The sequence below is a fragment of the Xiphophorus maculatus genome, chromosome 23 (genome assembly GCF_002775205.1).
Source record: "Xiphophorus maculatus strain JP 163 A chromosome 23, X_maculatus-5.0-male, whole genome shotgun sequence".
Classification (NCBI taxonomy): domain Eukaryota; kingdom Metazoa; phylum Chordata; class Actinopteri; order Cyprinodontiformes; family Poeciliidae; genus Xiphophorus; species Xiphophorus maculatus.
In genome coordinates, this window is record NC_036465.1 from 17,716,005 (window position 1) to 17,731,707 (window position 15,703).

Sequence of the window (15,703 nt, forward strand, 5' to 3'; positions counted from 1 at the left end):
TTTTAAATGCTCTTTGGGTTTTCTGTCTTGCAGAGCATTTTTGTTAGGTTTTCCATCAAAGTGTTGCATTTAAGATCTACCTTTTACTGGTCTTTGCAGTTTTGAGGAACAAAAATAAGTCACCCACACTTCCTTTATTTACATAAAAAAAACCCACAAGCATCAATTTCTGAGAATATTTTACACGGTTTGATTGCGTTCAGTGCTAGTACGGTAGTTTCAAGAATCATCCAGTTCACAACATAAACAATCACAAATTCTTATACAAAATATAAGAAAATGCTCATCACACCACAAATAAAAGAGAATCCAGAGGACTTTCAAATTATTGAACAAAGTAATTTGGCTGATGTTTAAGTACTAACCTTTGTAGGTGTCCTCTGTTAACATGTGACGAGTTTAGCAGCTCAGTTCAAATGTGGAAAAAAAAAAGAAGTCAGAATAAGAATAACTGCTCTATTTTAACATCTTTAACGTATCTGTCCTGACATTTAACATAAAAAAAATGTAAACTGGACCTAATACAAATATGTATTATTACTCATGTTTCTTCACATTTGAGTTTGTTCAACTGAACTGTATTATTCAATTTATATTTTTGAAAGATGTTTTCTTGATAGACAGTAATTCATAGTTCAGAGGCATTGATAAGATTTGCACTTTGAATTTATGCATATTTTTTCAACTTTAGAAAGCTTTCTATGTATCTGTTCAGCAGTGTAACTAATACTTAAGTAACAAACAACTAAGGATTTATTGCCTGTTTGTCATTTGTTTACAGTTTTCAGTTGTGTAAGTATAGTGAAGGGCAAACTGGTTCTTACATAAACACTGACTGAAAAATGAGAGTGTATTCCTGTGTAGTACGTCTGCAAAGAATGGTGATTTATTAATAGAGTATGCAAAATTATTAGAAAATGAAGATTTATGGATTTATGTTGCATTTAAGATCTACCTTTTACTGGTCTTTGCAGTATTGAGGAACAAAAATAAGTCACCCACACTTCCGTTATTTACAGAAAAAAAACCCACAAGCATCAATTTCTGAGAATATTTTACACGGTTTGATTGCGGTCAGTGCAAGTACGGTAGTTTCAAGAATCATTCAGTTCACAACATAAACACTCACAAAATGTGTTGTTTAACCATTCCCCGCAAGAGTTACTTTTATTTAAGAAAACTTTACAATCTTAAAATCGTGAGTTCTTTCTGTACATTGCAATGTATGTACCAGATAACCCAATCTTTACCCACCATCTGTTGGTCTGGAGTCTCTCCTGCTTGTGCGTGCATTTAGCTTCCCTAAGCAATCACACTATTGAAATTGTACCAAACCTGCACACCTGGAGACTGAAATGTTTGTCAATTGTTCTTTGTAAATTGCCTAAAGATTACTTAGATTAGATAGAAATCATCTATCTGAACATCAATTTTCAGGACTTTTCATTATTGACGTGCATGCTTTGATCTAAAATATTCCATTTTAGTTTTGGTTGTATGTTTTCTAGCATTTTTTTTTTGACTTAGGGGTATCAATACGGCTAAATACACATATGGCACATGTTCCAGAATTTTATTCATAAAATGTCTTAAGAACCACATGTTGTTCTCCCTCTAAATCAGTGGTTCTTAACCTTTTTTGAGGTACCGAACCCATCAGTTTCATATTCACCGAACCCTTCTTTAGTGATAAATAAAATGTTTTTTTTTTTTTCAAGACATAGGTATATGTTTTTTTGCTGGTGCACAACATGAGCCATGCATGAACGTCACCTTTGCTCAAAGAACAAAACCATGAACTTACAGCAAGTTACAGTATGACTTCATTCTGGCCCCCAAAAAATATTTCGGCCCCATAAAAGAATTTCAGCCCCCAAAATATTTTTTTACTATTTAAAAATAAATTTAGATTTTTTTCAAAGAATTAATTTTTTTTTAATAACTTAATTTTTTTTATGTATTTTAAATTTAATTTGTTTTTTGTCGTTTTGAATCCACAAAATACTTTTTTGGGGCCAGAATAAAGTATTGCACAAATGACATGCCTGCAAATCAGTGTGACTTCTGCTGTTGTTTTTGGGAGACCAGTTCAGAGAGGCGTGGCTTCACCTTGGCAAGTGCGTCTTCAGAGCAAAGTCTGTTCATTTTCTTCTTTTTTTGCTCGACATATTTAGTATGGATTAAAATATTAAGAAAGAAACCACGCGATGTACAACTACGACAGCCGCTGACACTGCGTGCACTAAATTCCCCGCAGCCCTGATTGGCCGAGCAATGTAACATGATCCTCTGCAGCAAGCGATGGCCAAGCGGGGCGTGTCATCACGACTTTACACAAGTGTGTGTTTACCTCCGCGGCAGAGGCTGCGCCGAACCCCTGGGGTTCGATCGAACCCAGGTTAAGAACCACTGCTCTAAATCCTATATATGTTCTACTTTGTGTTATACCTACTAACCACATAAAGTTTATATGGCGTCGATTTTCTGTTACTACAAAATGTAAATTAAAAGTTGTTTAGTTTTTACCACTAACAAAAAATAATACAACCTGGTTGGAGGAAGGCGTTCCGTTTTTCAGTCTAGAGGTGACTAAGTTTTTATCACTTCCTTTTTTCATGTCAGTACCAGCGTTTTTTTTCTTTTTCTAAGGTTGATTAGCAACACAACATTTTATACAGTTCACTGTTGAACAATGGGGCCTGGAAACTGGTCTACAGTCATTGAGGCTGTTGCTGGATTACTGATGACGCTACTTCTCATGTCTTATGGTGAGTTTGTATTTTGTTTTTTATGGCAGTTTCAAAATGCTGTATTTAATTTGACTTCAATCTGATACAGATGGGAACATTATTATAGCGTGTGAATGTCTATGAGTAGGAAATAAGACTATCTTGAATAGTATTCAAGTATTCAGTTAATAGTAACTCCAAACCAAACGAATACATGTTTGGCTTGGAGTTATTTTTAATACTTTGTAGAAAAGTCTCATAGCATTGTCTGTTTCAGTTGACTATCACAATTCCTTTGAAAAAGCATAAGATCGGTCCTGTAATTGTTTTTTTCCAGGTAAAGGAATTAACTGAGTGAGTTGTTGTGTTTAAAGAAACGACACATAAATGAAGAAAACAGATAACAAGAAATGGGAATGTGACATAGAGTAAGACAAAGGTTTCGAGAAGCAGGAAGTGATGCTTATTTGAATGCAGAAAAAAGCAATCAACTCTTTATGTAAGAACAAAAGCATAAATATGATCATTTTTGCTTTTTTGTCTTTTAAGCCTCTGCTGAAGTAGAAACTTGCTGTGATGGCAGACCGAATGAAACTCTGTGCTTTGGACCTCTGGGAGGAACTGTGTGTGTCAAACTGGTGGACAGCGTCTCAGAATCGCAGAGTTATCAAATAACACATACAACGTCAATAATCCTTACAATAAAAAAGAATTGCGTTATTTCGGGTCCTCTTCAAAATAAATATCTCTTTATTCCAAGTAATGGTACATTTAGTATCAATAACCTCATGATGACTGATGGTGGTGAATATGTTCTGGAAATCTTTGATTCTAATGGAAGGAAGAAAGAACATCGAACATTTAATTTGTTTCTTGAAGGTGAGTCAAAGTTCATTCCTATATTTTACTGAGACACATAATGTATCCCTTATTCAACAGGGAGCATGATTCTACCACTAATGCCTTTTCTACTCTTCAATGAAAATTAAATATTTTATAAAGCGGTTGTAATTTCTCCTTCAGCTCCTGTGACCTCTGTCCATCTGTTCGCTGAGTGTTTGTCTGAAGGACAGGTGAATGTGTCCTGTCTCTCTGAAGGAGGGAGCAATCCTCAATACAGCTGGACTCTGAATGGAAACAAACTGTCAGGCCATGAGCTTCTCTCTGAAAATATTAAGTCTAACACCATCGTCCTGAGACCAAACGTTGCAGGACGCCTGGTTTGCTCAGTCAGGACTAACTTCAGTTTTCTTCTCAAAGAGAAAATCACATCTACCTGTGGTGAGTGGGCATTTCTGGTCAAAAATAGATCATTTGAAACTAATAACTCTGATCACCACGTAAATAATAATTTTTGTTTGCTCTTTTTGAATACAGACTTTGTGAACTGCACTTCAAATGGTATACACATATCTAAGTGGGTGTTTAAAGAAAATAACACTCTGTGTGTTGAACCTTTACCAGAGAGACATAATATTATGGGTAAGACGACAGATTTAGAAACACAACTTTAGATCTATTCTTGAACAACGTTGGTATTTTATGAAGTGAAAGCTTCTTTTGTAGAGAATTTAATAATGTATTATTTCTTTCTTGAATTACAAATATTTATGAAATCACATTACCTTTCTTAAAAATGTATTTTTTTCTTCACTTTTAAACAGTGCTATTGCCAATAATAAGTGGTGTACTTGGAGCTCTGCTAATTATCCTAGTTGTCAGCATAGGAATTTTCTGTGTGAAGAGGAAAAAACCAAACCACAATGGTACCATTTATCTCAATTTGCTAAGTTTTCATCAGCAAACATGAAGCTTATAATTATTATGTTTTTTCTTCTCCTCTCCTTGCTGGTCTTCTTCAGAAGAAAATAATCATGACCAAAAATGGACCAATGCTGATCAGGGGAGGAGGCGACAGGAGCTGAGAAAAGATACCCAAGCGGAGTATGGCAAAGTTAAAAAGCAACCTCGGCTGTCTGATGATGTGACGTATGGAAATATGGACAACAGTGTGTATGGAAATGTGGATGAGAGTATCTATGCAAATCTCTGAAAAAAAACCTATGTAAAGAATTTTGGAAGTTTACAGCGACTGCAAAACAACAGAAACAAGGAGGATGTGAAGCAATCTCCATCCATCCATCCTTATTAGAAGGTTTGCTGTCTGATTCTCAGACTGTTTAGAATTCATATCTGGGTGCTATCATATGCATTAAAATGTTTTGTTCCTCCTCTCGCTTCCTGTTACTGGTCACTGGAAAACAAATCTTTTTACAACTACAAATGCAACAAACATGCATAACTAAGCAACTTAGCTACTGTTCTGTTTAATTTCCTTTCCTTATTATGTGCATTCCTTAGTTTTAAGATCCCTTGTGCCTTTTTTCTCTTTGCCTGAATTTATTTTCAGCTCTGACTTGCAGTCTTTAGTTATATTTGTATAGATATCAGTTCCTGCTTAAATTTAAGTCATGTTGTTCCAGTATCTGAATTTTATTGCCACCTTTTACTTCAGTTTCCTTAGCATGTTACTATCACTGCTGACTGATTCTGCTACATTTCACTCGGGTAATCATATGCCTCAGTATTTAACTCTTTCTCTTCCCATGATTTCCTGTTGCTAAGTACCTGTTTGGTTTTCTCATGTTCTGTAGGTTTTTCTCTTTTTTTTTCATTAAACTTCCACTATGCCATTAACAAAGGCTAAATGTTTTATATGAAGTCCACATTTTGTGTAAGGAAAGAACAAGGCTGCATGTTAGTCTGTTGCAGACTTTCACCTATAATAGGGGCTGATGCATAAACTTTGCATTCATTCTAAAATTAGGTCCGAGTTTTGCAGCTTTATTTTGAGCTACTTGCGCTTTACCCAAATGTTTTGGAAACACTTGACCAAATAGCTAAAGAATATTCAAGTTGACCAAGAACTAAAGGCTGTGGTAGTGGTGTACCCTGCCTCTCACCCAGTGACCACTAGAGAGAGGAAACGGCTCCTCCGACCGTGCAAGGGTAATCAGGTATGGAGGATGCATGCTAAACTGACATATTGACACTTAGAATACTCCTGTTTTACATGTAATCAATTACTGATTGAACCAAAATGTTTGAAACAATAAACATTAGAATCTGTTATGGACTCAAAACTGTCAAATGTTTTGTTTTGCCTTTTAGTTGAAAAAAAAAATCAGCCTAAATACGAATTGGCTCATAATTTTTGGCCTAAAACAAAACACCTACCCTGTCAGTTGGAGCAAGGTTTCCCTCTGCTGGCCAATAGAGACAAATACACTTATTCTTGTCTCTGTGCTCTGATACGCCTAACACGCCTCCATGTGGCCAAAGATGACATAGCATGCATTGATAATTGATTTGCACATTTTCATTGTGAATATTAAGTGGTCATATTAATTGCAACAATGTAGAGTTCAGTCACAGCCTTTATATTAATCAGCACTTGTTTTTTTCTAGATGTCTGCAGGCTTGTTGATGAATGGTTCTATACATGTTTCTCTGATCTGCTTACGAAACATCAATGTGTTTCAGGTATTCAGAGAAGGCCTCAAGTATTTCCATGAATAGAAGCAGTAATAACAATTAAATGTCAATGAAAAAAAAACACTTTTGTGACAGCAGTTGAATACATTCATTGTTAAAACTAAACAACCACTAGATATTTGCATGAAGTCTATCATAATTTGATTTAAAAACAGTGAGTATTTTCTTTATTTGTTTGGTAGGATAATGATAATTATCTTAGTTCCAGGAGCTCTAGAGCACAAAACCAGTTATTGGTTTTACCCTTTCTCAAAATAATTAAATCATTGGCACCTTTGAGCCAAATAGATGGATAATTGACAGATTCATCCTAAGGTTGACTAGCATTTCTTAAAGTTGTTTTTGCGAGGATTTGTAGACTGTCTGGCTGAACCAAGTTCTCATTCTGGGGTTTTGGCAGGAAACATTTTGTGTGGACTTAATTCATGACAGTTCACTTTGATTGCTATACAGTCAAAGTAGTTTGTTTGTGTGGAATATGTTCAAATCAAAGAAACGTAATCTGTGTTGTATGCTTGGGTGTAATTGTGTTGTGAGCTATCAGGATACTTATCTGACCAAATGTCATGTCCTGCCTTCACTTCTTCTTGGAGTTCAGGAAATTTTACAATGTAACAAACTGAGATGGTGTTACCAAGCGGAGATGACAGCTAGCATGTAGGGCCAAGAAGAAGTGAAGGCAGGACATGACATTTGGTCAGATAAGTATAATGAGACTCTTTCTGATATTGTTCTCAGGTGTTTACACCTTTGAAAATGCGCCAAAGTCTTCTGTGGACTTGTATAACAACTCAGCCCACTCCTTCAAGAATTATTCCTGGTCCATGACCCTTGATCAGACAATTTGGACTCCTTCAGATTTTATTACTCACTGGTACTACTTTAATCAAATGCCAACAGATAACCTAGTTCATCTAATGTGCTTGTCTGTCTTAAGAAACTGTTTTATGTTAAATGAATCTTCTCTTATACATCTTGCTCAGAACAGGAGTAATGACTTGGTATCAAATGTAAATGGTCAATGGAAAAGACTTATTCTACTTTTACTCTTACTATCTGGTAATGTGCAACCGAATCCAGGTCCAATTTTCAATAACTTTGACACACCAGCAGAATTCAAAACCAGATCAGGGCTTGGTATATTACATATTAACTCTCGCAGTCTATTGCCTAAGATAGACCTGGTTAAAATCTGGATTGAAACAACTAATATGGATATTTTAGTTTTGACGGAAACATGGTTAAATAAATCCATTACAAATAAAAATATTTCCTTAGAAGGTTACAATGTTTTTCGTTGTGATCGCCTCAAGAAAGGTGGCGGTGTTGCCATCTATGTAAAAAACAATTTTCATGTCACACTGGTATCTTCTCTATCCATTCCAAAACAATTTGAGTTTCTAGCCTTGAAAATTGAATTCACTAAGGCTCAGAATATCACAGATATAGGGTGTTATCGACCACCTTCTGCAGGCTGTGATGCACTTCCTAATTTGTACAAATATTTAGCTGACCTAAATAATAATGAATTCGTTTTATTAGGAGATCTACATCTAGATTGGTTGACAGCATCTTCAGATAGCTTAAAAACTATATGTGATTCTTTAAACATCACCCAGTTAATACCCCACCCGACCTAATAACAAATGTCCTCTAAAATCATCTCTCCTAGACTTAATTATGACAAACGCTCTGCATAAATATACGGGGATAGGAGTTTTTGCAAATGACCTTAGTGATCATTGTGCAGTAGGTGCAGTTAGAAATCTTAAGTTACTAAAACCCAAGCCACGTATCTTGTTCAAAAGAGATCTAAAACACTTAAACGAACAAACTATTGTTCATGATTTGCTACCTTTTAACCGGAATAGGGTTTCTCTTTTTAATAATGTAGACCTTGCCTGGCAGTATTTTTATGAAGAGTTTTCAAGACTAATAAATAAAAATGCTCCTAAACGTAAAATTAGGGTGAAGGGGAGAAATAATCCTTGGTTTTCACCAGCTATTGGTGTTCTGCTTAAACAAAGAGATGCAGCCTGGGCTAGGGCAAGAAAAAACACTGCTGAGGAGAACTGGCTTTGGTTTAGGAAATTGAGAAATAAACGTACCTCATTAATCAAGAAAGCAAAGTCCGACTTATTTCCTTGCCGAAATGACAAAAAATTTAAATGATCCAAAGAAATTTTGGAAATCAGTTAAATCAGCTACTGAGCAAGCACCACTGAGTGACTTTCCTAATTTTGTTTGGAAAAAAGGTAATATGGTGTCTGATAAATTAGAAATTTTAAATTATTTTTATGAGCATTTTATTTCTCTCTATTTGATGATTTAAATTCATTTAGCCAAAATGTAAATACTGATGAACTGTTTTTGAATAATGAGTGTAACTCCACCATCTTTAACTTTTCCCCTATTTGTACAGCTGAGGTTCTCAGAGAACTGAAAAACATAGACACCCGAAAATCAGCGGGGCCAGATAATCTGGATCCTTTTTTTCTAAAGTTGGCTGCAGAGTTTATAGCAGAGCCATTGTCTCATATTTTTAATCTAAATCTAATCTCTAACAAAATCCCTAGTGTATGGAAATCAGCATTTGTTTTGCCTCTATTCAAAGGTGGGGAATCATCACAGGTAAACAATTACAGACCAATCTCTAAACTACGTATCTTAGCAAAAATCTTTGAAAAATTATTTGCAAATCAATTGAAGAATTTTTTAGATTCTAATTGTGTTTTACAAAATGTACAGTCTGGTTTTAGAAAAAAACATAGCACTGTCACTGCCACTTTAAAGGTTTGTAATGATCTTATCCAGGCTCTTGATAACAAAAAACATTGTGTTGCTTTGTTTATTGATTTATCAAAGGCATTTGACACAGTAAATCACAAGCTTTTAATTGCAATTCTACGCAGGATTGGGCTCTCACATTAAGCTACCATGTGGGTAGCTGATTATTTGTCAAACAGAACCCAGAGAGTTCAATTGGCTGGTGTCACTTCTTCTACTCTCACTATTTTAAATGGCATACCTCATGGCTCAGTTCTGGGTCCGCTTTTATTCTGTATTTATATAAATAACTTGTGTGACAATCTGTCAAATGCTTTTTACCATTTTTATGCTGATGATTTAATAATATACTGCTATTCTGCATCACTATAGCAGGCGATACAGTATTTGCAGTCTGCTTTTAATGTAGTTCAAACACGTTTACAAACTCTGAAGTTGGTTTTGAATGTGGACAAGACAAAAGCAGTGGTTTTCTCACATGCTAGAAAACTACCAGAAACCACCCTATTGCTTACCACTGCTGTAGGAGTACAAATCGAGTTTGTCAGTAATTATAAATATCTTGGTTTTATTCTAGATAATGAACTCTCTTTTAAAAATCACATAGTAAATCTACTACGGACATTGAAAATGAAAATTGGGTTTTATTATCGAAATGGATCTTGTTTTACACTCAAAGCTAGAAGAAAATTGGTAGCAGCGACATTCCTGCCACTTTTGGATTATGGAGATGTTTTATATATGAATGCTTCGACCAAATGCCTTCAATCATTAAATACTGTGTATCATTGCGCTTTAAGATTTATAACCGGTAGTCGACGTTTGACACATCATTGTGATTTGTATGCAAAAGCTGAATGGCCTCCTTTAAGTGTACGGAGAAACAATCATTTAATGATCCTGATATATAAATCTCTACTCGGTCCAACCCCAGCATATGTATCCACTCTCCTACATAGACCTGTCAGTTCTCGTTCTCTTTGCTCCAATAACATTATTCTTCTGCATGTCTCGCGCATTCGAACTGAAAAAGGGAAGTAGGTATTCAGTGTGTTGGAGTTCAGTTGCAGTCTGAACTTAAGATGTCGGAAATGATTTCACTGGACTTATTTCGAGCAGTTCTTAAAGATAGGCAACAAGATTCTATGAAATAGTGTCATTGTTTTTATTGTTTTATACTTGTGCATATGTATTAATTGTTTTTATCTTGTAACCAGGTTGCTATGTATTGCAATTTTTTTTCCCTCTTGAAAATGAGATCTAGATCTCAACGGGGTTTACCTGGTTAAATAAAGGAATATATATAGGAACATCAACAGCCTGGCTGTTTTTTTTGTGTGATGTCAGTATCAACTATAAAACTAAGTAGTTAACTTTATTCAGTTAAGGTTATTACCTTCGTCACAGCAAAAAAAGGTCAGCAGTTACAATTGCTGTGGGAATTGGTTTACTAGAGGAGCCCAACTTGAAAAGACATGGCTCAACACTGGTGTCTAAAAATGATCAAGCTAAACGTTGAACACAGACTTAGTTCCTGTTTTTCTGTGGTAGAACTGTCTGCTCTAAAATGATACAATCCTATGAATATATTCAGCAAGTTGTAACAAAATCAATCACCAGTTAGATTAGCTCAACTCTTTGCCTCTTTGTCCCACGTCTGCTCTAGTTTTGCCAAGTCCTTTTGATATGCAGTGAACTTTTAAACTTCATGTGTTGGGGGCGTGTTGGGGGCGCAGGGGGTTAGCACGCCCCACATTAGACCCGCGGACGTCGCGGGTTCGACTCCTGGTCCCGACGACCTTTGCCGCATGTCCTCCTTCAAAAATGGTGCGTCTCAGCTGGCTGCCTGCAGACGCAGCTCCCGTCGTGTGTGTGTTAATCTGTGTATAAAAAATTCTTGCTGTAACTGCGAAATAATTTCCCTGCTGGGATGAATAAAGTAATTCTTCTTCTTAAACTTAATATTTCAATAATTTTTCACATCAGTTAGACATTTTTTCTAAACCGTATTCCTCTTTTATATTTTCCTCTTGTTGAGACTAATTAGTTAGCCTGGCATGAAATATATTTTTGGTGTTCTTTTCTATCAAAGTGGCAAAATCCAGAAAGCATATACTCATAAATAATTTGAGGAGAGCATTATTATGAAGTTCATCTTAGTGTTTTTTGGTTTGTTCTAATATTGAGGTCATTGATGTCATATTGAGTTTTTCTGTGTGGATTTTGTGAGCTTCTGTCTTTGTCTAAATAGCCTGTATGTTCACTTCATTTTTAGATCTCTCCATTCCCTCTGTATGTAGTTTTTTAAAATATATTTTTGGTGTTCCATATCCATGTTGGTAGAAATTCATACAGAATATACTCATGAATAATTTGAGGAAAGCATTTTATTGAAGTTTAATTAACTTTTGATTAAGTATTAGCCAAAGGGAAAAAAAGAAAAACAGAAAAAAAGGTTAAATAAGTGCCAGCTGTTGCTTCTAGAAAACCATCACATGTCCAGTCATCTTGATTTTTTTTAAAGATTATTTTATTTGAGTATACAAGTATTCACTCTTTGTGGGGTTTTTTTCTGACAGCTCAGCTTTTGTAATATTAATGTCACAATTTTTGTGTGATGATGTCATGAGCTTCCGTCTTTGTCTAAGTAGCCCGTATGTTCACTTCCTTTTTAGATCTCTCCATTCCCTCTCTATGCAGTTGTTCATCAGTGACATGAGTTCGGTCCTCCTAAGCAAATAAACATCGATTCTGTCAAAGATTACTGAGAGCTGCTAATCAACAAACCTGAATAATAAAGAAAGATGGCAGCCGCTGTTGGACTGTTGCTGATGTTACTTGGAGTCTCTCAAGGTGAGTTAAAAATATTGTTCATGTTACTTTATCAGGGTTTTATCAGGGCTTTAGATACAGCGTTGGCAATACTTTAAAGAAAACGGCTTTAAATAAAAACTACATTAAAACTACATTTAAAATACATTTATCATTGTTCTTCATGTTGCTAAGCAGCTTATCCTTTCATGTTTAGTTTTCGAGCAGCAAAACCACAAAAAAGCTTCCATGTTCTATCTTCTGCTTTTTTATCTTCCACATCTTCTTCTTCCTCATTTCTTTAAATAATGTGGGGCAATATGTCTGAAACATGTTGACATACTATTAGTTAATATTTATGTTTTAGTGGAGTTTTCTCAACTACAAACATGACTTTAAAAAAAAAATCAACAAAAGAAATAACACTAATTATAGAAATGTTGAAAGACAAAAGTATAATGTTATTGTCTTGACATGTGTTTTCCAATCCCGGTCCTCTGGGCACACTGCCCTGCATGCTTAAAATGTTTCCCTGCTTGTATGACCTGAAAATAAAGGCTAAATCACAGTTCTCTTAATCTCTATTATATATGTTATCTGATATCTGCCTATAAATGTTGACTGCTATCAAAATGTAGATAATGAAAATTATGGTTATCTGATACAAATATGAAAGTATGACTGAAGAATCTACTGGAAAATGCAAAATGGAAAAAGAAAATGTAGAAAATGTCTTATAATTTCTTTAGCTTGTATAAATAAGCTGATGCAAATGTTCAAATAAGCAACATGTGTTGTCACTGTTATTAAAGTAGTTAAATAATCAAATGACAAGACCTTTGACTGGTTGTCACTAAGACATAATCCATAATAGTACTGGTGAGTATTGACTGTCTCAGAAAACTCATTCTTTTGTTTTCATTTCAGTTTTTCTGTGTTTGGAAGCTGACAATTTTAATTGTAAAAAATGTTTTTTATTTTTTATATTTCAGGTTTGTCAGCTAACTGCGATGCCAGAAATGATGGAGTTCGATGTAATGTGACTTTGGGAGAAACTGTGTTTCTACAGCTGATTGGCAACGCTTCGGGAATTAGATTGGAGTTGGCAAAGGAAAAAGTAACATTACTAAGATGGAGGCTAAATGGAACAGTTACAAATGAAATAAAAGACAGATCTGATTTTATACCCAATAATGGAACATTCAGGATTAATGCCCTGAAACACAGTGACGGTGGTGAATATAACCTTACAATCTTTGATCCAGATGGGAAGCGGACAAGAAATCAGACTTTTCATTTGTCTGTTCAAGGTAAATACCTTACAAGAAAATAAAATTAGATTGGTTTAATTGACATGATATGGATAATATCTAGCTGATTAAAGCTCTGTAAAATTATACTTTTCATGATCTCTACTAGAACTTATATTAAGTTTTAATTCTTTAAAATTTCTGTCAGACAGGCTTATTTGTATGCCAGCATTTATACACAAAATGTTACAAAAAGATCTATAGAAAGTTGTAAATGTACTGAAAGAAAATTACATTAAAAAAAAGAACTTAGTATTGTACAAAGAATGAAGGAGTAAACTGTGTATTTCAAATTAATAACTAAGAACTGGAAAGACTAAACTAAAAGCTGCCTGCTCATGTTTGGTTCTAGTCCTGTGAACACCAAGTGAAAAGATTTTTGATTCCATACCTTCTTCCTAATGTGATGCATAATTGTCTTTAACATCAAGTCCAACAAATTATCGCCTATACTGTTTATTCACACTTTAATAAGTGACACATCTTTTACTCGTAGCACTCACAGCTTAAATTGAGGAAGCCGGTGTTTATTCCTAATTGATCAGATTTCAGAACTGAATTTTGGCTCAGAGCAACAAAGTTCAGGATGTTTGAACAGTTTCACAGATGTGTTCTCTCTTTCTATGCTAACTTGCTTCCTTTTGCCTATACTTTTGAAACAGGAAGTTCCTCATTGAAAATTGGACTTATCACTTCAAGTATTTGCGGCGTTTTTCTTTTCTTCATCAGTTTACTTGTCGTCTATGCACGGAGGAAAAAACAAAAATGCAAAGGTACAAATCAAATGTCAAAATAATTATACTCACTTTATTTGTGGAAAACTGTCATTGTACTATAGGTATGTTTTTTAAGTTTTACCAACTATAAGTGACCATTTATTGTTCATTTTCAGAAACGGAAGAGCCCACCGATTTAACCTACGCTGTTGTTACATCAGTTCAGAAGCCAGTGAGGAGGTCAGTTAAGCAAAAAGTGGAAGAGGATGTGGAGTACGGCCAGATCAAGTCTGCAGGCTGATTTCAGCTCTTTAAAACAGACATCATGAACTGAATATCAGTTGAAATAATGTACAATGTTCTGAGAACAGACGGATGAAGAAGCTGGAATCCCCTTTTATTGTGATTTTACATTAGAAAAACTTACAAACCATTAAAAAGCTCATAATGCAGGATGTCTGATGTTGCCACAAATGTATTTGGTCATGGTGAAGTTTAATTTGTTGATGCTCTGCATTGATGTCACCTAAAATACATGAAAAAAGACTAATTCAAAGCAGTTTTGCTAATTGAGGAGATTGTGTATGTTTGGTTTTAGTTAAGTTCTTGTGGACAAAATGATCAAAAAATATTTTTAGTCAGTCAAAATGAAGATACTATAGAGTATTTATTGTAAACCAATATATACTGTGTTACTGAGATATTATATTGTAAACTGTTGTCTTTTATTGTTCAATATACATTCACTTTTTGAACTAAAAAGAAAAGTTCATACTCAGTTGCACATCCCTTGCATCATAAGTTCATCATGTTTCCATTTCCGATTACTTCACAGTATTTATTTATTTTTTTTAAAATCTTGAACAGCGTGTTATTGCTGTCATGGCATTTAAAATATTTTTAACACTTTTGGATATTTTCTGTGAACCTACATATGATGCTGGTATTGAACCTGAATTTCCCCACTGTGGGAAAATAAATGCTATATTTATAACATTCTTCTACTCTATTTCCAATGTTCTCCCTGTAATTGTGTAAGAGTTATTTAGAACCAAAGAATAAAGACTTCCCTATTCTGAGGCTACATGCTAGCCAATGCTATGTATGACCATGTGTTCCCAGGTTAGAAAGGTTAAATACATGTATAATCCTTCCAGTAGGTTCTGGTACTGCTGTATTGTCTCCCACTTAAGAGAACATTCCAGTTATACCCTCCAAACTGGCACCCAGTAGACATCCTGATTGAATCACTGATTCATCTCAACTAGCTGCTATCAGAGCAGAGAAGCTGAAGTACTTTGAGCTCTTTTTCCTGTGTCAGAGGCTGAAATAATGGATGGATGGATATTAAGTAGTAGCATCACTGTAAAGGGATTTTCCAATCTGTTCGTCAAGCTGGTTGCTGTATTGCAATATCATCGTACTGCCCTATTCAGGTTCTCTTTAGGAGTGCACCAATTGCAGTTTTCTGGCCGAACACCGATTACCGATCTTTTAAAAAGCATGACCTGCCGATTCTGATTTTGGCCAATACCAATTTTATTTTGCCTGAAATGTTGCTCAAAATAGCAAGAAAGTTGCTGAACTGGCAACATTGGCGACTATTGTTAAAAGTAGATGTGAGTCACGACTTGGTGGGTTTATCTATCAGTCAAACCTTTTTCACAGAAGAACAAAAGAGGACAATGGTTGATTTTTAGACCTTTGGCGAGGTAGATAAAATCGGTTGATAAGATCGGTTTCACATGTAAATATCAGCCGATCGTCGAACTCTCAAAATTAAGGAAACCAGCAT

General features: G+C 35.0%; 2 protein-coding genes across 2 annotated transcripts; both read left to right on the forward strand.

Moving 5' to 3' along the window:
• Positions 1 to 2,138: 2,138 nt before the first annotated feature.
• LOC111606835 lies at positions 2,139 to 5,859 on the forward strand. The gene is made up of 6 exons (XM_023328151.1): positions 2,139 to 2,768; positions 3,279 to 3,608; positions 3,753 to 4,010; positions 4,107 to 4,211; positions 4,394 to 4,495; positions 4,592 to 5,859. Exons 1-6 carry the CDS (start codon positions 2,693 to 2,695, stop codon positions 4,780 to 4,782), a joined length of 1,062 nt encoding a protein of 353 aa, XP_023183919.1. The 5' UTR covers positions 2,139 to 2,692; the 3' UTR covers positions 4,783 to 5,859.
• A 5,888-nt stretch (positions 5,860 to 11,747) lies between these two features.
• Positions 11,748 to 14,904, forward strand: LOC111607047. The gene is made up of 4 exons (XM_023328868.1): positions 11,748 to 11,924; positions 12,875 to 13,192; positions 13,855 to 13,965; positions 14,085 to 14,904. Exons 1-4 carry the CDS (start codon positions 11,876 to 11,878, stop codon positions 14,207 to 14,209), a joined length of 603 nt encoding a protein of 200 aa, XP_023184636.1. The 5' UTR covers positions 11,748 to 11,875; the 3' UTR covers positions 14,210 to 14,904.
• Positions 14,905 to 15,703: the final 799 nt, after the last annotated feature.